General features: G+C 36.4%; 1 protein-coding gene across 1 annotated transcript; it reads left to right on the forward strand.

The window, feature by feature from the left end:
• The first annotated feature begins 21,564 nt into the window (after positions 1 to 21,564).
• Positions 21,565 to 23,985, forward strand: LOC149545707 (putative pectate lyase 18). The gene is made up of 6 exons (XM_089793825.1): positions 21,565 to 21,810; positions 22,126 to 22,397; positions 22,551 to 23,181; positions 23,341 to 23,444; positions 23,553 to 23,691; positions 23,779 to 23,985. Exons 1-6 carry the CDS (start codon positions 21,565 to 21,567, stop codon positions 23,983 to 23,985), a joined length of 1,599 nt encoding a protein of 532 aa, XP_089649951.1.
• Positions 23,986 to 25,242: the final 1,257 nt, after the last annotated feature.

The raw sequence follows: 25,242 nt of genomic DNA on the forward strand, positions 1-25,242 counted from the left end.
ACTAAATACGGGCTTCCAAGCTCAGAGTGGAAGTATATTCATCATTGACTTTTAAAAAAAATTGATCTTTATGATCTGCTTAATTTGTAGTTGAAAACAACAATTTAAAAAAAAAAAAAAAACTATATTTTGGTGAATTTGGAAATGAAATAGTTTGACTTTGTTTTGTCTTTGTTACATTTTTTTTTTTGTAGAAGATCAGCCTATCCCCTTAATTAGATTGGTGTGTTTTTGTTTAAATAAATGAAAAATGAAAAATGAAAAATGTAATATTTTTGTTTGTTTCTTAAAAAAATTCACTAATTTTACATAAATATTATAATGGTTAGTTATATCTTTAAAATACATTCTACATTTCAAAGTGGTATTGGGTTGACAAAAAATCTTTAGAAAGATTTATTGTGATGTTATTCTTAGATATAAATGATTCAAAAACATTTTTATTATTTAATTATATTGTTTCAAATGTAAGAATTATATTTGAATACAAGAAGAGCTCTTAGTGAGCTTGAGTCATGTCCTAAAATAATACTATATTTTATGGAATAGAGTAGATACAAAGCACAATTATTAAGATGTTTTAACATTTTAAGTGATAGTCTTGTGTTGTCATGTCTTTATGAATGGTAATTATATCTGCATTGTATGCAATTAACAAAGTTAGTGCTTGGAATTAAAATATAACAGAAAGCCTCCCATGTAGGATAGTAGTTTTAAGCCATAAGTTTAATAAAATATTTATTTTTTCAAATTAGTAAAGTTGCATTACATATACAAAATTTTATGTTGGCAACTACAATATGTTTGAATTATTATTTTTACATTATTTTGGAGACAAACTTAATAAGCCTTAAATAATTTTGATCATTTGTTGTGTAGAAGACATCAAACTTGTAAACTTACATTTTCATTTATTTATAATATTAGACTAACTTAATATTTAATTTTTTGTAAATAAAGTTAGAAATATAAATTTTAAATCCATGAAATTACATTATAATTACATTTAGGATTTTAAAAAAAAAAAAAAATGATAAAAAATAATATTTTAAACAAAATTTAGAAAAAAAATTCTAGAGAAATATGAAGTTTAAATAAATATTTTTCAAATAGCATTAGCAAGATGATCATTGACTAGTAAAAGTAGGTGTTCTCTCATAGATTTTTTGTTCCAATGTTTTATTTATTTATTTATATGAATCTATTGAACATTTTACAATCACTCAATTTAACTCAAAACATAAAAATCATAAGGCTTGGCGATGTTTTTGAAGGTTGTTCTTGATTATTGTTGTATAGCATTGTGGCAGTAAACCTTTGAAATTTTGTGCTAAAAAATAAAAGTAATATACATTTTTTCCTATTTTTATAAATTGGTAACAACCATATTGATCCACGATGCATGGCTAATAAGTTAATAACTCTGAAAGTCATATGATGGATGAAAAAATAGTTTGGTGGGCAGGTGTTGGGAGAGGTTGACTCCAAAAAGAAGGCAAGATACAAATATTTTGCAAGGGAGAGCTTTATTTGTCACCAACTTTGTCCAAGAACAACCATTTTAAGAAAATCTTTGCATCGAAATAATGGATGATTCTAAAACTAAATTGACAAATTTGCAACCATGGTGGAGGACGAAGAAGCTTAGGTGTCTAAGTGTCCATTCTATTGTGTAAAAATGCAAAAGTAAGGGGCCAAGCCACTGTAAAAGTATGTGTTTATAGCTAATAGTATGCAGAGAAAATTTTATGACAAATTTAATGTAGAAACATCTTGTTATTCAAAGGATCACATTAGGGACTTATGGGAATTTTTTGAAGCCTAAATTATAGAAAAGTCCCTATCCTCTTAAAAAATGTTGGCCAATTCACAATCCTACAAATATTTGAAGCTTGAACAATAGAGAAAACACTACCCACTTGATTGTCTAGAATTTCCAACCATAAATTAAGCATACAAAATTACATTTCATAGTTAGGAAACACAAAATGTAACAAAAGCTCCTCCTAATTAATGTCAAGTAAAGGGTTTACAAGCATGAATTTGCAAAACCAAATTTCCACTAAAATAGAATAAAATGTATGCTAGATGCAAATAGTAGTGAGGTTTCTTCAATAGTGGCCAATTTTTTGATAAGGATAACAAATTTCCAAATCCATTCATCCATAAAAAAAACATTTGTTGCAATCCAAATAGAGGCCATAATAAATAGAAAATGAAAACAAAATAAAAACATGTTGATAAGTATATTCTCTTAAATTGACCCTATTGTTCCTATGAACAATGAAAATTGTGCCAGTAGTTGGAGAGATTGCAACCGATCACTATCAGATTACATTCTTCATGAGCATTTGAGAGGGGTAGCTCCCTTGTATGATATAAGTTTTGATTTTTCAATAAAAATGTATTCAAACCATGAAAGATTGAAGGGAAGCTATTGATGATGAATGCATCAAATGATGTCAATGTTTTTCCAAATTAAATTAGACCTTTAATAAGAGAAATCAGGTGCTATGCTTGAACACTATCTTTAACACAATGTTGATTCAATAATAACTGAACATTTGCATAATACAATGAAAAAACACATTATAAAAGGAATAAACACTTCAACAATTTGAATTTTTAGAGAGAGAACCAAAAATGTTTTTCCATTATTTCCTTATAGAAAGGACATAAGGAAAAATTATGATTACAAGGAAAAGATCAGTACTCACTTTCCAAAAATTGCCTCACTATCAAGACTCCAATGTAAGTGTTCTCTAATTCCCTAAGATCCAAAAAGTTCTCCCTTTACAAAGTAAAATGATTACTTATATAGACTTGAGCTTAACAAACTAGCTTTCTATGGTTAATAACTACCTCCCAATTATGCAAGTTATTTTTTAGTGGCTAATATTTGCAATTTGGCTAATTTTAGATTTTTTTGGCTAGTAGTTTGGCTAATAGTTTAAGATTTGATACAACATAAATTGCCATAGGTTTATAAATTTAGTTCTAGAATATTTAAAATTGCGCAATAATTTATTTTATTGAAAAATTTAAATCAAATATTTGCCAAAATATTTGTTACATTATTAGATTTGAGTCACCTAAATATAATATATTATTGGAGAAATTAAATTGAACTATCCAATAATTATTATAATTATGAGTTAATTTAGGGATATATCACCAATATTTAGTTTTCACCATTGATTTAAATTATATGTAATGATCCTCATAATATTCCATGAGGTAAAAAAAGTTCAATTTTGATTTGTAATATTCCATGGTGATTAATGAAATTCCTATTATTATTATTGAGATTTGGCAATATTTTATTAAAAAATATTATGATTTGAAACTAATGAAAAAATATTAATAATATTTAGAATAAAAAATTGAGAGATTTGCCAATAGGAATATTTTTTTTTTTTCAAAAAAAAGAAACAGAAAAAAAAAAAGAGGGGTAAAAATTTATTAAGACAAAGGAATACAACAAGGAGAGCTCAACAAGGAGCTCGATCCTGAGCAACAACATCATCAAATTCTTGCACCATCTCAAAGGACAATTGCCTCCTATCCCTAATATTCCAACCCGGATCATGACTAGAAGCCCATTTGGCTAAACAATCAGCAGTTGTATTCCATTCATGAGGAATATACGTGAACCTAATGAACTGAAAAGAGGAAGAGAAGAAAAGGATCTGCTTAACAATAGTGGCCAGCTGCCAACTAACATTCTCAAGCTCTTGCAAAGAAAGCATGTTCACCACCACCTGTGAATCAGACTCATAGATAATCTTACTCCATCCCCGCAAGCAACACTGTTCCACAGCATATAAAATAGCCTGAGCTTCCATGAGATTGTTAATATAATCACCCTTATGATTTGAGAAGAAAAATTTAACATCCCCAGAACTACAACGAGCCACTCCGCCAATACCAGTCGGACTAGGATTCCCACGTGAAGAACCATCAGTGTTAATTTTTAGAACTCCATAGGGAGGAGGAGTCCAGTGCCTATCCTGGTTAACCCGACCCTTCCTCTGATGGTGAAGCTGCCTGGACATAGAAGGAAACCTATGAGTTGCAGCCCCATCGTGTAGATGAAAATTGAGGCGATTACAGATAGCAAGATCAACCGGATCCATACCTCCATCAAGCTCACACTTCACAAGAATAGTTCCTTGAAGAGAATGTGATATTTTCCACCAAAGATGCAAAACACCAAGCCGAAAATCTTGGAATATGCGATGATTCCTCTCCAACCAGATATGCCAAAGCATGAAAGATGGGCCAGCAATCCAAGTAGCATGGAGAGAAGAAAACTTGGAGGGAGCACTACCCAAGCAGGCCCAGAAGTCAGGCAAAGAGGAAGCATGCCGACAAGAGCAACCCCAAGTGCTCCACCAAAGGTGCCATATCTGAGTAGAATAAGAGCAATTGAAGAACAGATGGGAGACAGACTCCTCTCAATTACCACACAAAACACAATAAGAGTGGCCTTGAAATCCACATTTACAAAGATTATCCTAGGTAAGAAAATGGCTGTGAGCAACTAGCCACATGAAAAAATTGCACTTGGACCAAGAAACTTTATTCCAAATTTGCTTCCACCAAGGGACCTCAGCATCCCCAAAAAATTGTCTAGTTATCTCCTGATACCCAGCAGAGACATGATATTTACCAGACAAGGCCAAGCAAAGAAGAACACTCTCTAGAGTCCAGAATTTGAGAAAGCTCCTGATGATCCATGTCTATACATCCAGGAGGCCAATCAGAAGAATGCTTCCATCTGTAACCAACAACAGGTCCCAATTGATAAGGCATCTTGTAATGAGCCACTTTATCCCATCCAACGGCAAGAAAAGAGTCACAAAGAGGCTGAAGATGAGGGTATATGGATAAAATGGAAGGAAATCCATCCCAAGCATCAGACCAAAACAAAGCCTGAGAACCTCCTTTACATATCCAAAACTGACCCCTCTTCACCAACATCGCACCTATCTTCAAAGTATGCCAAACCATTGAGCCACGACCTTCAAGAGGAAGTGTAGAAACAGAGCAAGGATCATCACCATGAAAATATTTATGAGTGATAATACAAGCCCAAAGTTGATGTTTTCCAGAGCACCATCACCAATAAAGTTTAGCAGCCAAAGCTTGACTACTCAATAGAGCAGATCGAAGACCAAGACCACCCTCCTTTTTAGGCCTACAAACAGTTGCCCAATTAACCAAGCTCCATTTAGTACTATGAAAATTACCACTCCAAAGTAATTGTTGAGAAAGAGCATCAAAATCCTTGAGAAAGTAAATAGGTGCAGCGTGAACCATGCTTCTATAAGCAGGAAGAGCTTGGATAACAGCTTGAAGAAGAGTAACCTAGGCAACAGTAGAAAGCATCTATGAGTCCAATGATTTACCTTATCCTGAAGCTTGGTAATCAAATTTTTCCAGAAGAGACGTGGCTGCCTAGAAACAGCAATAGGAATGCCAAGATAAGTCAAAGGAAGTGATCCTATCTGAAACCGTAGGATACCAACAATCCTATGCTGAATAGAATCAGGGGTGTTAAAAAAGTAAATGGAAGATTTGTGCTCATTAACTTTCTGGCCTAAAGTTGCCAAAAAAACATCCAAAGCATGTTGAAAGGCTTCAGCTTCCTTGATCCTAGCAAGACTGGCAAGAGAAGAATCATCAACAAATTGAAGATGGGAAAGAGAAGGTAAGCCATTACCCCACCGCCAACCTTGAATAGAATTCTGGGACACCTGATGCTTAATGAATCTGCCCAAGCCTTCAGCCATGATGCTGAATAGATATGGGGAGAGAGGGTCACCTTGGTGGAGGCCTCTAGAAGCACCAAATAGTTGAGAAGGTTGACCATTAATAAGAATAGAAAAAGAGGCAGAAGTAACACAACTCATAATCCAACTCACCCAGTCAGAGCTAAATCCAAAAGAAAGAAGAATACTCCTTAGGAAGCTCCATTTAACTCTATCGTAGGCCTTAGCCATATCCAGCTTAACAAACATGGCTCTCTCCATTGAAGTAGCCATAGAGTGAATAGCCTCAGTAGCAATAACCACCCCATCAAAAATTTGTCTGCCAGCAACAAAACCACCTTGTTCTTCTGAGATAATAATGGAAAGCCACCTTTTCAGTCTCTCAGCAATCAACTTAGTAATAACTTTGTAAACCACATTACATAAGGCAATTGATCTTACAAACTCCAATTGATTAGCACCCTCTCTCTTAGGAATAAGAGTCAAGAATGTAGAGTTCAAAGCTCGAAGCATCTGCTTGCTAGCATAGGATTCTTTAACCACCTCCAACAAATCATGATTAATGATATCCCAAAATTCCCGAAAGAATTCAACTGGAAAGCCATCAAGACTAGGAGCCTTCCCTTTAGGCATGCCAAAGACCACCTCCTCCAGCTCTTCCAAAGAGATAGGACGCATGAGATAATCATTCATTTCCTGAGTGATAAGGGAAGGAATATAGGACAAAATAAGATTTTCTTCATTATCAGTAGGAGGAGAGTCCTCAGAGAAGAGGGTAGAGAAGTACCAAATAGCCTCCTGGAACAAAGCTCGCAAGGAATTCAGTTGGATACCTTGAGAATTAACCAAAGAAGAGATAGTGCTCTGATTCTGGTGAGATTGTACTGTGTAATGGGCACCCCTGAATGCCCCAAAAACTAAACCAAATTGCTGAAAGGAATTATGTCAAACAGTTTGCATTCAACCTCTTATTTCTTCGTTTAATGTTTTAAACCCTAATTACTTCAGCATCATTGACATAATACTCCAGCCCATGCTTTCAAACTTGCTGCTATAGTACTTTGTCCTTCAATTAGTCCACTACCTTTGTAATATCATTCCCTCAAAGTGGCATAAGTGTCGGACAAGTAGTGAAGAAGATATGAGCAAAATACCAAATCCGCCTGTAGCCGAAAATGTAACTAAACTGCCTGATAATGAAGCCGATAACAAAGAATTCCAAAGGCCAAACCCCAAGGGAATGATGTCTAGAATGTTACAAGAGAGGATAAATGTCCTCAAATGCCAAGAACGGAGCTGCAACTCACACACCAATTTCTTCTCATATTCAACCTGTCTAATGAAGCCACAAATGCTTCTTTTTATTCTATTTCCAAGGGTCCACTCAACTCTTATGGGCAATGTGGGATAAAAGATGTGTAATATATAAAACATATATTAAAACACCCCTTATGTCTCCCTTGGGTACACATCACCAAAAAATAAATATTAAAGTAACACTTTAATATTTTACAATTAAATTAGACGTTACTTTAATAAAACTTTAGGCATTAAAATGTATTAGCAATCGGACTCCAAATAATGCGAGTGATAGCTCATCGGAAAGCTCTCACCGAGGAGTATCGAATCCAATCACCAAAATTGACCTGCACTGTGTCCTGCCGACTTACTAAAAATAGTAAGTATGCCTGAAACTGAGTAAATCAACTTCATTTTGGCCCAAACTAGAAATGACTAGGTCAAAACACTCTAGGATCCCATTAAACCCTTCGTTAGCCCTCGGGACCATGTAGAACAAGGCTAACGCACACACACTTGGTCAACTACTAAAATGGGGACAATACAGTCTGCCGCCCTTGAAATTGCTTGTCCTCAAGCAATCTTAGTCCAACCTACTAAATAACTTGCTCACTCTCCCATGTAGAATCTTCCTCTAGTAGGTCTTTCCATCTGACCAAATACTCCTTCACTATCCTATTTCTAAGCTTCCTCTCTTTGGTGTCAAGAATAGTCTCGGGTACTAACACAAGCTTCCCCTCCTCATCCAAAGGGGGTAAATCTATAGGAGGCATTACACTCTGACCAATGGCTTTCTTAAGCCTAGACACATGAAACACATTGTGCACTCGATTGCCCTCTAGAAGCTCAAGCTCATAGGCGACTTTGCCCACTTTGCGAATCACCCTGTGGGGACCATAAAATCCAGGTTTCAACTTTTCAGCTCCCCACTTCTTGAGCGATGACTGTCTATATGGTTATAGCCTCAAGTAAACCATATCCCCTACCTCAAAACTATGCTCTATTCGGTGCTGATCAGCATACAATTTTTGTTGATTCTGGGCCTATTGTATATTCTCTTTGAGCACTTTCAGGATGTCCTGACTATCTTGCAATAAGTTTTTGGCTTTGGGCACTCTACAGTCCCCCAAAACTAAATCCATGAAGCTAGGTGCTTCATAGCCATAGAGTGCCATGAAAGGAGTCATCTTGATGGACATATGATAAGTGGTGTTATAACAATACTCTCCCATATGCAACCATCTGATCCAAGCCTTTTATTGTGCAGTTACATAGTTCCTCAAATATCCTTCCACCCATTTATTCACAATCTCTGTTTGCCCATCTGTTTGTGAATGATAACTAGTGCTAGGTGTAAGATCTATACCACACAACCTAAACAAATCTTGCCAAAAAACACTCATAAACTTACTATCCCGATCACTGACAATGAATCTAGGCAGCCCATGTAACCTGAATATCTCTCTAAAGAAAAGATCTGCCACTTGTGCTGCTGTGTAAGTGGATGGAATAGCAAAGAAGTGAGCAGACTTCGTCAAGCAGTCCACCACCACATAGATGCAATCCCTTCCCTGCACTCATGGTAAAACAGTGATGAAGTCCATCGAAATACTTTCCCATTTCCTATCAGGAATGGGCAAGGGCTGTAATAAACCTGCAGGAAATGTGTGTTGTCCCTTATTCTGTTGAAAAACCACACACTCCCTGACATACCTCTGAACATCATCCTTGAGCCCTTTCCATGAAAACCACTCTCGAATCTGCCTATAGTTCTTGAAGACCCCCAGATGTCCAGCTGTGGGTGCATCATGAAATGCCTTTAGTATCGCCTCTCTCAAATTTGATGACGGAATCAAATAAACCCTATCCTGAACTCTAATCAATCCATCTATCACCTCATAGTGATCATCCTGTATGGTACCTGAAATCAATCCAGAAGCCCAAGCATCTTCGACATACTCTACTATAATCTGATCTCTCCAATCTCCTAAAATCTCTGCTAGAGCACATAAGTGAGGTCTCTGAGATAAGGCATTAGCTGCCACATTTTTCTTACCTTTGACAAACTCTATGTCAAAGTCATAAGCCTGCAATTTAGTCACCCATTTTTGTTGCCGGTCATTAAGATCACGTTGGCTCATGAAGTATTTAATACTATTGTGATCAATCTTGATCACAAAACGTCCACCTACCAAATATGATTGAAATTTGGCCAATACATGCATTATGGTCAACATCTCCTGGTCATAGACAAAATAACTTTTCTCAACTCCCCAGAGCTTCCTACTCTCGAATGCAATGGGATGCTTCTCCTGCATCAATACTACTCCAATCCCATCACCTGATGCATCACAATGAAGCTCAAAAGGCTTAATGAAATTTGGTAGAGCTAGAACTGGACATGAAGACATTATCTGCTTGAAATGCTCAAAACACCTCTGTGATGCCCCTATCCACACGAAGGCTCCTTTCCTAGTAAGATTTGTCAAGGGTGTAGCAATCTGTGAGAATCCCTTAACAAACCTCTTATAAAAACCACATAAACCAAAGAATCCTTTAAGCTGTGTAAGGTTTGTGGGAGTAGGCCACTCTACAATAGCTCTAATATTTTTGAGATCAACCCAAACGCCATCTGCACTAATGATATGCCCAAGGTAAAGGAGCTCAGTCATGCCAAACTCATATTTAGATTCATTGGCATACAATGACTCTATCTCTAGAATAGATAACACCTCCTCTAGATGATGTAAGTGCTCCTCCCAGGTCTTACTGAAGACCAAGATGTCATCAAAGAAGATCAAGAAAAATCTCCTTAGCTGCTTCCTGAATACCTGGTTCATACAACTTTGAAATGTAGCAGGTGCATTGGTTAGACCAAATGGCATAACCATGAACTCAAAGTGGCCATAGTGACATCGAAAGGCTATTTTCTCAATGTCCTTTGCTCTCATCCTGATCTGATGGTATCCAAATCGCAAATCAATTTTGGTGAAGAAGCATGCCCCATGCAACTCATCAATCAGCTCATCAATCCTAGGAATGGGATACCTGTTTTTAATTGTTTTCTTATTCAGTGCCCTGTAACCAATGCACATGCACATCGTCCCATCCTTCTTCTTTACCAATACTACTGCTAAAGAAAAGGGGCTCTTACTGGGCCTGATATGCCCCATCTCCAACAAATCCTTAATCACCTTCTCTATCTCATCCTTGTGTTTCTTAGGATGACGATAGGGAGTAATCATAACTAGTTTGGCTCCCTCCTCGAGCTCAATAACATGTTCCATCCCTCTGTCAAGAGGAACCCTGTGAGGAATATCGCTAAATGCTTTAGCATGTCTATCAAGTATCTTCTGGATGTTTGGTGGATGACTCTTTTCTTGTGGCTCTGGTGAAGTTGGCATAATGTAGCACTCTGCCACCCACTCTATGTCATCATGATGAAAAAGTCTCTACATTCTCCTCAAGGACACTACTCTGCAACCTCCATCTGAAAGTCCTCTAAGTACCACAATTCTGCCCTCATGCTGGAATCTCATCTCCAATTTTACTAGATTGAGTGTGAACTCAACTAGTGAAGCCATCCATGTCATGCCGATGATGACATCATAATCTCCCATGTCCACAACATAGAACTCATCCTCCAACTCGTAGCCATCTCCAAACCTGATGCGAAGATTAGATATCTTCCGAGTGCATAATAACTTATCACCATTAGCCACCATGACTCTAAACCCATCATGCTCCTCTGTCTGTAACCCTCTCCTGGCTACCAACTATGCATCTATGAAGTTATGTGTAGCCCCAGTGTCAATAAGAGATATCACTTTCTGCCCCTAGATAGTACCCCTGACCTTAAATGTGATTTCCTTTTGGGCCCCTATCAAGCGTGCCAATGATCTATCATCCTTAGGAATGTTGCTCTCCTCTATAGTGTTACCCTCATCTGAATCAGAGTGCTGATCCTCCCCTTCTGACTTTGACTCTTCTGCTGAAAAATAATCCATTTGATTTACCTTAGCCTTGAGAGAACATTTATGAGATAAGTCCCAAGGCTCTCTACAATGGAAGCACAGCTTCTTCTTTCGAAGTTCATTCAAGGTTTCATTGTCTATTCCTTTTGATCCTTCTTTGGTTTTGCTATACTCTTTCTGAAATGGTTTTTTGTCTTTGTCCTTGCAGAAGGAAGAATCTATTGAATGTTTTTTTCCTTTGTATACTGAAGAGGCTAAATCTCGTTCCTTTTTAGTTGCTTTAGCTAAGGTGAGTGGATCATGTCCCTTCACCCAACCTCATAATGGATCAGCAAGACCATCATAAAATAACACCACCAATCTCCTAGGAGAGATATCAGTAACAAGTACAGACAAGCGCTGAAACTCGGCAATGTAAGCATCCACAGAACTTGACTGTTTTAACTATGCTAGCTCCTTGAAATGTAAGTCGGGATCCTTAGTGTCAAATCTCTCAATCAATGTTTCAGTGAATTCCTCATAGGATGTAATCTGATTATGCCTCAAAGTCACCATACCATGATGCCACCATTCATGTGCAACACCATCCAAGTGCATAGCTGCATACTTGATAGCCTCCTCCTCAGGCATAGGATTTAGCTGCAAGTATGTATCTACCTTCTGCACCCAAGCTCGTTCAGTCATCTTCCCTGAAGCATCATAATAAGGTAAAGAAAGTTTTCCAACTTTCTTCCTCAGCTCAAAGTTTTGATTCCTCCCTCCTGCTTTAGGCATGTGTCTCATCCTCAAGTCCATATAAACTCTAAGAGAAATATCCACCTAAAACTCTAGTCCACTAGCCTCCCAGTCCCTCCTAAACTGATCCTGTAACTCGATAATCTGTGGTTCATTTACTGGTTGAACCGAATCTCTGGGTGGGAAAGTGGGTATAAGAGGTCTCGAGGTCGCAGTCCGCGCTGGGCGTGCAATGTGTCTAAAGTTATCAGCCTCATTCCCATTGTTACCGTGTCCATTATTACCATTAATGTTATTCTCAGGACCATTGTTGTTGCCTTGGCCCCCATGGTTATTGTTTTCCCCATTGTTATTGTTTCCCTCATTGTTATTGTTTCTATTGTTGGCATCACCTGGATTAATATTGACACCCATCTATCTAGCCATGAGCTGCAACATCATGTCCATTTGCCTATTCTGCTCCTGCTGCATACGCTGCCCCTGCTCTAATGTATCCAGTAATTGTCTGAACATTATGTCCCCCTAATCTGGACCGGCATTCCTACCTCCGCCTAATCCTGTATTCTTGTCATCTCGATCACCCATATTGTTGCCCGGATCAAAGAATATCTCCTCTGTGTCTGTATGGCTTGATTCAATGTCCCCCTGCATAGATGTACTAGATTATTTGCTTTGCAAGTCTAAAATCCTATTTTTTCTTGATATGGTATCGCAGAAATTATAAGGCCCTTGTCACATGCTCAATGCTTAGCCTGTGTTTTTTTTCTTATTTATGATTTTAGTGTTTTGACATTTCGTCAAACACTTTTCCTCTATCCGGCTGTTTCAAATTCCCTATAAGACCTCCATAGGATGGTAGGACTTATAGCTCTGATACCACTATAATGGGCACCCCTGAATGCCCCAAAAAGTAAACCAAATTGCTGAAAGGAATTATGTCAAACAGTTTGCATTCAACCTCTTATTTCTCCATTTAATGTTTTAAACCCTAATTACTTCAGCATCATTGACATAATACTCCAGACCATTCTTTCGAACTTGCTGCTATAGTACTTTGTCCTTCAATCAGTCCACTACCTTTGTAATATCATTCCCTCAAAGTGGCATAAGCATCGGACAAGTAGTGAAGAAGATATGAGCAAAATACCAAATCCGCCTGTAGCCAAAAATGTAACTAAACTGCCTGATAATGAAGCCGATAACAAAGAATTCCAAAGGCCAAACCCCAAGGGAATGACGTCTAGAATGTTACAAGAGAGGATAAATGTCCTCAAATGCCAAGAATAGAGCTGCAACTCACACACCAATTTCTTCTCATATTCAACTTGTCTAATGAAGCCACAAATGCTTCCTTTTATTCTATTTCCAAGGGTCCACTCAACTCTTATGGGAAATGTGGAATAAAAGATGTGTAATATATAAAACATATATTAAAACACCCCTTATGTCTCCCTTGGGTACACATCACCAAAAAATAAATATTAAAGTAACACTTTAATATTTTACAATTAAATTAGACGTTACTTTAATAAAACTTTAGGCATTAAAATGTATTAGCAATTGGACTCCAAATAATGCGAGTGATAGCTCATCGGAAAGCTCTCACCGAGTATCGAATCCAATCACCAAAATTGACCTACACTGTGTCCTGCCGACTTACTAAAAATAGTAAGTATGCCTAAAATTGAGTAAATCAAATTTGTTTTGGCCCAAACTGGAAATGACTAGGTCAAAACACTCCAGGATCCCATTAAAACCTTCGTTAGCCCTCGGCACCATGTAGAACAAGGCTAATGCACACACACTTGGTCAACTGCTAAAATGGGGACATTACACACTATTTTATGGGAAAAGGCAGTGTTTCGATCACCTTCTTGGAGGCAATCAACTCTAGCCTTTTGCTTCCAAAAAATTTCCTCTCGAAGTTCCCATTCTTCTAGAGCTCTAGAAGCAAGGGATTCAGCCTTTCCAAGATCCTTTGAGAAACCTCGATCTCTAATCTCCCTTGTGATGACATCAAGATCTTCTTGAGCAAGCCTCTTCATAAAGTGAAGGTTCCCAAAGCATTCCCTATTCCATATCTTGAGCTGCCTTTTAACATATTGAAGCCTTTTAAAAAATGAGAACATTGTAGTACCATATGCATGAGCACCATCTTTCCACCAACAAAAAACAAAATCATGAAGAGAGGAGTCACGAAGCCACATCAACTGGAACTTAAAAGGAGGATGCTTCGGAACATAAGCCCCTATAGTGGAAAATTTGATTGGCCAATGATCTGAACCCCTCCAATCAAGGATTTCTGAAGAGATAGTAAGGGTGCCACTAACCCAGAAGCAAGAAACAAGAAATCTATCCAGACATTCTGAGATAGCAGCAACACCAATCCTGCGATTATTCCAGGTATAGAGACCATTAGAAGGCTTAACATCAAAGAGATGCAAAAGAGATATGTGTTGCTAAAGAAGAGCAGAAGAAGGCCCCAATCTAGCCAAACCACCATGCTTCTCCTCCAGACTTAAAACTGAATTAAAGTCCCCTGCTAACACACAAGGATGATAAGGATGACAATTTCTAACATATTGAATATGTTCCCAAAGTTCCTCCTTTCCCACAAGATCAATAGGTGCATACACATTAGTAACCATGATTACCTCTCCTGAGTCTAGAGTAGAAGCTACCATAGAGAGAGCTAAGCAAGAAGACATCCTGCCAAGAGGATAAATTTTTTGAGGATCCCAAAATATAGCTAAACCACCCACACTTCCTGTTGCCCCAACACACTGGCATTGGCCATGAGACCAAATACTAGAGGCATGTTGGACCATAGACTCCACAGAGAGCTTAGTCTCTTGGATACAAAAAACATCAGGACTATGATCAACCACCAAGTTATGAATAGCCTTTTGTCTAGGGATGCTATTCAACCCCCTTACATTCCATGAGAGAATAATCATCATTGGGTAGAATTGGAAAAATGAGAATCCAAAGGTTTCACTGAACCAGACTCAATCAATATATCTCATGTGAGTTTAATCTTCTCTTGGTCTGTTTTGCGCCCACTCCTTAGAGGGGGAGTAGAAGAAGCCCACTTAAAGGGTCGATACATCAACCCCAAGGGGAGAGGAGATCCCTTGCCCTTACCTAATGGTAGCACATCCTTAACCAAGTTAGCTAAAACAACATCATTATCCTCCAATATTGCAAGAGTCACCAGAGCCTCTGTCACAGGAGCTACAGGGACCTCACAGTTTTGATATACTACAACTTGGGATGCCCCACAAGCATCATTAGGAATAGATCTCTCATCTGGGCAAACTGGATCAGAAGAGATAGGAGGAGGAATACCCTCCTCTAGAACCATACTATCCAGCACCTCAAAGTGGTTAAAACCTGAATCAGATAATATTTCTTTCAAAGGCCTCTTTTGACCACGTCCCTTAGCTCGAGGGAAAACAGGGGTAAATCAATCCTTATCCTGCATTTGAGCCTTACCCTTACCTGTAGCATCTTGCAGATTCATCCCCTTGGTAGTATTAGCCATTTAAGATTGTCCTTTCCCTGTAGTATCTGCCAAACCACCAGCATTGCCAGTTGTAAAACCATCCACTCCTTTGAAACTCAAGTTACAGGGGCACTGATGCTGTAAATGACCATACTCATGACAAATCTAGCAATGGAAAGGGAGGGATTCATAATCTAACTGCAGCACCCAAGAAGAATCCCTCATACAATTTCCAAAGAATCTGGTAATGGGTTATTCAAATTAATTTCAACACAAATTCTAGCATAAGAAATAACCTTTTTATTGAGGGATTGATGTGTGATCACAGCCGGCTTCCCCAACAAAGCAACAATTTTTCGAAGGATGTCTTCATGCCAAAATTCCAAGGGAAGACGAGGCAAGCGAACCCAAATTGGCACTATTGAAGGGAGATCCTCAGCAGAATTAAAACCTAAATGCCAAGGTTTGACAAATAACCCCACATGGTTGTAGAAATAAGGGCCTCTTTCAAAAACACGATCCCGATCAGACATGCAAGAGAATACAAAAAAAAAAAAACTATTCCCTGCCAACATAATCTCCATATCGCCTTCCACCTGCCATGAGCAGCAGACCCATGCCTCAAGAGCGGATAGAGAAATCCAGATTCCAAGAAATTTGCATATCAAAGCATGCTTGGTCCAATAATCAATGTCCTCCATTACAGCCATTGGACGAATAACCAGAATAGGTCAATCATGGCTACGCAGAAAACAACCATTAACTTTTTTCAGCTTGGAGCTCTCCCCTGAATAAAATGATTTAGATCACACTGCATGCATAGTTGGAGAAGAACCATCTGTTCTCACCAACGGAGAAGAAATCCTAGGCCCTGCCATGCAAACAATAATACCCCAATCCAAAATTGACTGCAAAAGATTTCCAAAAATATCAATGCAAATTATGTCCAGTAGCTAGCAATCCAAACATAACAGAAAAATAGTAAAGATCAAACACCAAGAACAGGCTAGGGGAAAAACCCTAGCCCAGCCGGTAGCCAATGCTTCTTCACATTCACCTAATTCGTCCACCTATAGCAAAAATATGAAAAATTCACTTTTCTTAGATCTCAATAATTTTGTTTTTTCAAAATAATGAAATATTCACCAATATTTTATATCTTTTTTTTGAAGTGGTTTTCTTAAAGTTTACTCAACAATTATGTGTTTTAAGAGAAGTTAATTAACCTTAAAGAAATTAAGCCAAAATCACAAGATTTATGATTTACAATACATAACTTGAAACTTATATCTACTAAGAGAGAAGTCAAATTCTTAGGCCCCAATCAAATAGTCATCTAGTCCCTAAAAACATTTGCAATGTATATCCATATTCCTCTCTATTTAACATCACCATGTTTTCATTTCCTTCTCTATACCTTTGATGACTATGTATCCTCTATTGACATGATGTCTAATTCCTCAAAGCATGTGATGAAACATATAATATAATGCCATATCTTTATTGTCACTGGGAATTACCTATTGTACAACCCAATAGACTTTAAGATATATTTTAATATCTCTCACTTCATGCAATTAGTAAATTTCATGTGAATTTGAGGCACTTTATAAAATATTTTATGTAGATGTCCATTACAATTTTTCAATGCTTCATTGGTGTTTGTATTTTGACCTGCAGGGAAGACATTTATGAAGCTTGTTGAATTCTGCTTTACAATTGTTACCTACACCCTCTCTAAATGCCTTATTTAACATTTTTTTAATGAATAGACATTTCCTATTAAATAAATTTTAAAGATACATATCCACACAAAAATGGGTCATGGGATACAAGATCACCCTTTGAGTTTCCTTGACATGTAGCCATATAAGAAAACTATTCATGAAAAAAACAAATTAACATAATAAAGAAAACCCTTAGAATACAAGAGTAATGCTAGCAAAGGGAGGATCTTTATCATCAAAATCCAAAAAGTCCTTGGCATTAGTAGATGGCTTATGTGGAGCCCAACTATCAACAAGGGCAGAAACAACTACATCTATTTCATTTTCACCCTCTAGCCTATGTGGAGAGATACTAAATGGAGAGGAGGGAAAGCCCATTTAGGGTCTTTATGTGTAGAGGGATAGCCCACATTTGAGTCAAAAAGAGGAGCCACTAGGTACCAACCCAAACCTATCCTCCATGGAGGTGAGGCCAATAAATGGTAAGCGCTAAAACCAGCACTGAGAGAGAGATGAAAAGGTTGTGACCTAGGAGTATGGGAGAGGCACACTGAAGTACTTTGGCCTTTCTAAAGATTGCAAAGAGGAGTATAATTAGTGGATAAAGTATTTGGTAGTACCAAGGAAACTATACATGGGGCATTACCCCAATGAGCTAAGAGCTCCTATAGCTAAGCTACCTCCAGTGTGACCTTATCTATTTGTACTTGAATCTACATCATGACATTATTACAAATACATGTTTTAGCGTACATAGAGACATTATATCAAGAAATTTATTAGAGAATAAAAACAACACTATGGTCTATCTATATATTAAATAAAATCAGCACTCTAGAAGCATGCCATATCTAGGAGTACTCAAAAGGAAGTCTAGTTGAATCTCCTAGCACAACCATATGCCAAGTAAAAGCATCCCAGTGGAAAGGATCAAAACATAATGAATCCAGAGTCAATAATTTTGGGGTCAGCTGTAGAACCAAAAAATAAGCAAGAAACTTTCTTACTGGCCACAAAATGGGCACATATTATCCAAGATGCCCAAATGTTAGAGTCAAGGGCCCAGTGGCCATAGAAAAGGAGACAGTAGGAAATGTGATCTATTTTAGGCTCCATGATAGTTTTCCAAACTATGGTGAATCTAAGACTAAGTCCCATGAGAGGACTAAAAATGCCAATATCGGTTGAGAGTGTCAACCATAGGAAGGTCAAAAACTAGCCATAGATACACTAGCTTAGGTTTGTGAATAGTCATAGGAGTGGTAAGATACGACTTCCAATCTTTCCAACATGGGTGAGATGAATCAATACCAAAGTTGTACAACTGATGGGGAGGCATTGCAAAAACTAGAAGATCAACTATCTCTTGTTCTGGATGGATGAGATTGAAACTAAGCCTAGAGGTCCTCCCATGAGTCAAGGCTCATAGTAACCTTGGAAAAGAGATCTTTGGGTTTCTTGATTCCAAAGTTCCATAAGGGAAGCTTGAAAAGAAAAAGGAATGCCCAAAAATTGAAATATTTCTCCATCCTAAACCCATTTCCACCCATAGTGCTATAACTATTGAGGGTCTGGAAAGAATGATTGTCTATAGCAAAGGGTCTTGTGACATTCAATAATAGACCCAAAGGCAAGGGAAAAAATATCCAAGCATTGTAAGGCATTCACTATATTTTCTTCATCCACCAAAAGGGTGAGAAATGAGTCATCTACAAAATATCCATTCATGGGTTTCATAATGGAATTTGTGAGAGTTATGTCATGCACAAGACCCTAAGAGATAGTGTTGACAAGAAGATAGCCAAACCCTTTGGGCACCAAAATATAAAGAGAGGGTGCTAAAGGAAAACCTTGATGGATAGATTGGTAGAGCTTGAAAGCTTTAGATTGCTGGCCATTTATGGTAATACAAGAAAAGGCATCACCAAAAAGAATCCAAACTAATTCTAGAAAGACTGGACAACTATGTTTCAAGAGAATAGTGTGTTTATGAAAAAGGGGCAAAGTGGTTTAAGTGTTTCTTTTAGGATCTCAGTAGTAAAATGAGGCAAACTAAGCTTATGATTGTTACAAATTGACTTGCTAACAATCCTTTTAAACAAAGGCAAGGAGGACCTATTTTGAAGACAATTTTTTTATTTTACAAGGAATGTTTTTGGTCAAGTAGGATAGGTAACAAGGATATTTTGAAAGAGACAAATTTGGACCAAGGAGAAAAAAAAGTTTGTCTGCAACTGGATTTTGCTAATATTTGTATTTGAGATGACAAGGATAGTTTTAGAAAAGGTAAAGTCGAACCGATAAGACTAAACTTGTTGTAGATGGACTTGCTAACAACTACTTTTGAAATAATGAGGATGGGATCTTTATGACATGATGGATTATGAGAAAACAATTTCTCAAAGGAAAAAGAAAATTTGAGAAGGGCAAATGAATGATCTCTTTAGCAAAAGGATTTGATAGTAACTATAGAAATTGTGGATGTTTTTACAAAAAAATTTCATAGGTCTTGAGCAGAAATAAGACAATTCAAATGTATTTTTTATCCCTAAGGTAAAATTTTGGTTGCAACATGCTATTCAATGGTGCACAACTTGATATCTCCTGATTGTAGTGCAATATGTTCCACTAATCGAAGAGGTGAGTTAATCCAAGAATCAATTGACAAATGATACACATAAAAGAATCTTTAAGGTATGGAAAATACAAGTTCCCCTTCTATGGGAAAAATGATCCTTGGACACATCTAGTCTTCTAACATTTTTGCAAGCACCAAGGTATCTTATCAGGAAGTGCGGTCCTCGGCATACAAAAAATTTCCAACTTAAACAACATTGTTGCAACATGTGCTCGCAATCCCATATGCATGAAAATGTGAACTTATGACTACGAAATTGTGATCCTCCACCATTAGGAATGTGAACCCATGTGGGAGGGATCATTATCTATTATAAACTTCACCAACATATACCACTAAAAACACTCTATCATTTTCGTCGAACTTATTTCTATAGGAACATTGGATTTTACAAGTAGGATCATAGTAAAGACCTATAGGAATGCTTAACCTATTTAGTCAACCATTAAACCCCACTTTTACCCTCCTTCATCAAACCTACAAAACACATATTAGCGAGAACTCTTCCACATGAACCCATGGGATTGAGCTTTCAAAGGATTGCTCTGTTACTTATTTCCTATAGCCTGCTTTTCTGCATTTTTCACTAGTATCTTGTACCTTGATCCCAGATTTTAAAACTACATTCCTGCACTATGGTATTGCTAGTTAAGAACTATAGGTTTTTTGGTTTGACCAACCAATGAAAATTTTTTCATTTTTGTTGTTGTTGGTATTTGTTGGAGTATGATTCTAACATGTTTTTGTAGGTTTTCTTACCATGTTTGCAAGGAAAATCCATCTTTAAGTGTTTAAAAAGATGTTGTATTGTCTATTGATACTATAGATGAACTAGAAATAATGAAAATGGTAGATGTTGCCAAAGTTATGTATGACACATCTGCAAAAATAGATGCATTTCTAGAAATAATGAAAGAAGTTTACCATGATCATTGCTCTAATAAAGGTGACAACACCATCCTTATCATTGAGGAATATGTGATGCAGCTACATCATTATGGAGACATGTTCTTTTTTTAGTTTCTTATGATATTTCCTATACTCCATCTAAATACTTCTAGTTGGGCTTATATTTCTTATTTCATCTATGTAAGTTTTATAAACAACAACAGGAATAAGTTATTTTCACTATTCAAGTCATTGACACATATTTTTCATTTCATCTATTTGAGTTTTGTGAACAACAATATTATGTATAAAATTTATGCTCTCATTGATTGATATGTTACATGCTATATTATCTATGCACAATCATCAAAACTAATAATAAAATGTATAAAATTGAGCTATTTGTATGCATAATCATCAAATTTTATACCAATAAATATAAAATTTGATATTGACCCTTTCAAAATTTGACCATTTAAATTAAGTCATTCAAAATTAATTATTCAAATGCATTATGCCAAATTTTGTTTTAATATTTATTAATAATTAAAATGATTTATTCTAATAATTAATTAAACTTAATAAATGAAAATAATATTTTAGAAAAATAATAATATAAACAAATATAATATATTTAAACAAATAACATTATTAATTGTGTGCCATGTCTACTACTAGCTTGTATATATTTTTATATATATATAAATCTAAAGTTATCCTTCTCGAGGCACCTATTTTGATAATCTAACTACAATAGATAACTCTCTACTTCTATATATATATACAAATATATATAAACTAGTTTATATAACAAAATTCTTAATTAATTTTACTTCAATAAAATTTCTATGATTCTAATCATGCATAAAGTTTGATTTTAATAAATCATTTGTCCATATCTTTTCCCTATTTTACAGTCATTGCCATTGCCTTCCACATCGTATGAAGTTCCCAATTTAGAACATCTTATTAGTTATCTTTGAATGTGACGTCTATATGACATCCTCGCATCCTTAGTCGCATTATGACAGCGTTTCTTATTTTGTCCCGAGAGAAAAAGAACCGTAAGAGCGTGGGAAGTTGGAACCATGTGAAATCTAGTAACAGCGGGATTCGATATTTATTCTTCAATCCCCGTGCAAATTACGGAAGGGGAAAGTCATTTAGAAGCAACCACAAACATGTGACTTTTGAATGTGAAACTGAAATTGACCGAAACAAGTCTCACTCAGCCCATTTCAAGAAACGACAATCTGTGCCATTTTCAAACGTTTGGTCGGAAATCTTTACAAACATTTACCTATTGATGTGGTGAATATGAGCGTGTGAGAAAATCATGAAATATAATAACAACTCAAGTCGACTACATCCTTGAAAGTTTCACGTCTTATATCGTGTGTTTTTTTGAAAGAGATTTTGAGAATTGTATCTACTCAGGAAAAAGTTGGAATAAACATGCGAAGACACATTCAAGAAGTGCTTTATCACATTAAGTAAGAAAATCAATAGTTGCTACTCATGTGCATTAAGACCGTAATAATCGCATTGTATTAACGTGCATAAAACAACATTTTTAACGGTTCAGAAACAGAAACAGAAACAGATTTCACAGACGCTCGTTGTCTATATAAGAGAGCCCAATGCCATAGCATTTCATACAACCATTGCGAGTTTCATCCTCCTATCGAAAATGGCCTCCAGTGAAGCCTTAAAGCCATTGCTTCTTTTGTTTGCTTCCTTTCTATTCATGTTAGTAATGACGGAATCAATAAGAACTCCTTTCAACACAACCAAGGCTGACAATAGCGTTATATATCATGTTGAGAAGCCGGAGCTTGTTGTTCAAATGGTGCAAAGGTAATAAGCATGTTGTCTTTGAGAGGGTCTACAAAGTTTAGAGAATTTAATTAAATAGTTCATCACATTCAATACATTAATATGCAATGCATATGACAATGTGTGTGTCATTCATTCTCTACTTATTCTCATGCTGTTGCTTGCTGTTTGCAGGAGTTTAAATAGTTCGAGAAGAAAGCTGAGCTCGTGCAGAACAGGGAACCCAATTGACGACTGTTGGCGTTGTGATTCCGATTGGGTTAACAACAGAAAGAGACTGGCTGACTGCGCAATTGGATTTGGCAGAAACGCCATCGGAGGTAAATACGGGACGTTTTACATCGTTACCGATCCCAATGACGATGACCCCGTCAATCCTAAGCCTGGCACTCTGCGCCACGCCGTCATCCAAACCGAGCCTCTCTGGATTATTTTTCAAAGAGATATGGTGATTCAGCTAAAGGAGGAGCTGATCATGAACAGTTACAAGACTATTGACGGCAGAGGAGCCAATGTTCATATAGCAAATGGAGCTTGCATTACAATACAGTACGCGAATAACATCATTATTCATGGAATTCATATCCATGACTGCAAACCTACAGGAAATACAAATGTGAGGAGCTCACCCACACATTATGGGTATAGAACTATGAGTGATGGAGATGGGATTAACATCTTTGGATCAACCGCAATTTGGGTCGACCACTGTTCATTGTCAAGTTGTACAGATGGACTGATCGATGCGGTCATGGGATCCACTGCTATCACAATTTCAAACAACTTTTTCACTCACCATGACAAGGTGCTCAAAACTGCCAGTTTATTGAGTCTGCCATTAATTTAGCTTTGTATCTAAAAAGGTTTCATGATTATATTAATATTACAGAGTAGGGTAATAGAAGCCTATTAGGAGACAAACATAAAAAGTGTTGGTATTTATGGGCATATATTTTTTCCGTAGGTGATGCTCCTTGGACATAGTGACACGTATATCCAAGACATCAAAATGCAAGTAACAGTTGCATTCAATCATTTTGGAGAAGGACTTGTTCAGCATATGCTCAGGTATAGAATTCCATTTTAATCCTTGGACGAAGAACACAAGACATTAGCTCACTGAAGTTTATTTCTTTAATCTCCATTTCACTATAAGACATATATGTTGTGATGTAGGTGCCGACACGGAAATTTCCATGTGGTGAACAATGATTACAGTTATTGGGAAACGTATGCTATTGGAGGAAGTGCAAACCCCACCATTAACAGCCAAGGAAATAGATTCCTAGCCCCTAACAATCAATTCCACAAGGAGGTAAAAGTCCATTTGCAATTGATGTCTCATATATGTTCTTTGGTGTTCAATGGATGTAGAATAAGTATGGTAATTGGAAATGTGTAGGTGACAAAGCACGAAGACTCAACAGAAGGAAATTGGAGATCATTGGGAGATCTAATGTTGAATGGGGCATTCTTTACAGCATCAGGAGATGAAGCATCTTCAATCTATGCAAAGGCTTCGAGTATGGTTGCAAGACCTTCATCTATTGTGAGCTCAATCACTGCAGCCTCAGGTGTTCTCACCTGTAGAAAGGGCTTGAGTTGTTAGACCAAAACATATGCATTACGGACAAACTATTAGGAATGCCTTAATTCTATAGCTTGCAAAGCATGAGAGGATGGAGAGAGGCTTATTAGTTATTTTAGTTTTTTTTTTTTGATAGTCTCGAGTCATCTTTTACTAAAGTTGATTATATCAGTAATGTTATTCTCAAAGCTAAAGAATCATTGTGGAATGTCAAGCCAATAACATTTATATTTATATTATCTTTGATTGTCACTGAATTTCAATATATCTCTTGAGTATACCTTATAAGAAGTGCAATTTAAAGATTGAGATTAGCTAAATTTGTGTTCACAGATTAGATTGAGGTTCATATAAATTGATTTTGACATGAAAATTATTCACACCAAATCTTATTCAAATAAGTATCAATAGTTTCTCCCTATTCTTTAAAAAAAATTATTTACCATAGAAAATTGATTTAGTTTTATTCGCAAAACATCTAGGGCATCAAATATTAATCTTGGTAAAAATGTAATATAGTGAAAATAATCCTACAAATAAATCTCATTGCTTAATTTCTTCCAAATAAGGCAATCTATTTATACCAAGATTGGTATGTTTCATTCTATGATATAAAGGATGTCAACAAAAATAAGTATAGACTATATTTGACAAAAAAATATTCTCCCACAATTTTAGGAACAAACTCTTCACTTTTCTTTTGTTTGGTGTCACTTGACTTAAAAGTAGGACTTCATGTGTTTGACCATCATATTTTTGAAAAGCTCTCTCAAATGATTGAATAATTATTTGTTGTTAAATGTTTATTTCTTCTGCTAAATAAATAGGAGCTATTAGGGTATGGTTAGTGCTCTACATATGTGGGAATTATTTTGCATTCCTAGTTGCACTAATATGAATTAAACAAATTTGGAAGAAAAAATTGTTAACCATCTCAAAAATAAGCCTGTATTGAAAAAATAAGTCTATCATTGCTGAAACTATTTTGAATAATACAATGTTTAAAGATTGATGAAAGAGCATCTTGGTTTGTTCAAAATTTTGCTCTATAGATTTTCTCAACAATCATTGTGGTTCTTCTTGATAGTGATTTGAATGGTTGGGTTGGTGAAGTTTTCATGTCTTCATTCACAAAGTTGGTTGGGTTTATATGATTTTTTTTGTATTCATCGAGTGACTTTGGTGATTGTTTTTTATGTATTAAAAAGTAGACAAGGTAAAGGTGGCTAACTCTAGGTTACAATAGGTCAGAGACTAGCTAGTAGTCCTTCTACAATA

Source organism: Cupressus sempervirens, chromosome 7, assembly GCF_028749045.1.
Source record: "Cupressus sempervirens isolate cs-2001-9-10 chromosome 7, ASM2874904v1, whole genome shotgun sequence".
NCBI lineage: Eukaryota > Viridiplantae > Streptophyta > Pinopsida > Cupressales > Cupressaceae > Cupressus > Cupressus sempervirens.

Excerpts from the sequence above, each read along its gene's own strand:
- LOC149545707 (XM_089793825.1), top strand. The coding sequence starts at position 21,565 with ATGACAGCGTTTCTTATTTTGTCCCGAGAGAAAAAGAACCGTAAGAGC. Across the intron at positions 21,811-22,125 it reads AATCTGTGCCATTTTCAAAC|AAACAGAAACAGAAACAGAT; the intron begins GTTTGGTCGGAA and ends TTAACGGTTCAG. Across the intron at positions 23,182-23,340 it reads TTTTCACTCACCATGACAAG|GTGATGCTCCTTGGACATAG; the intron begins GTGCTCAAAACT and ends TTTTTTCCGTAG.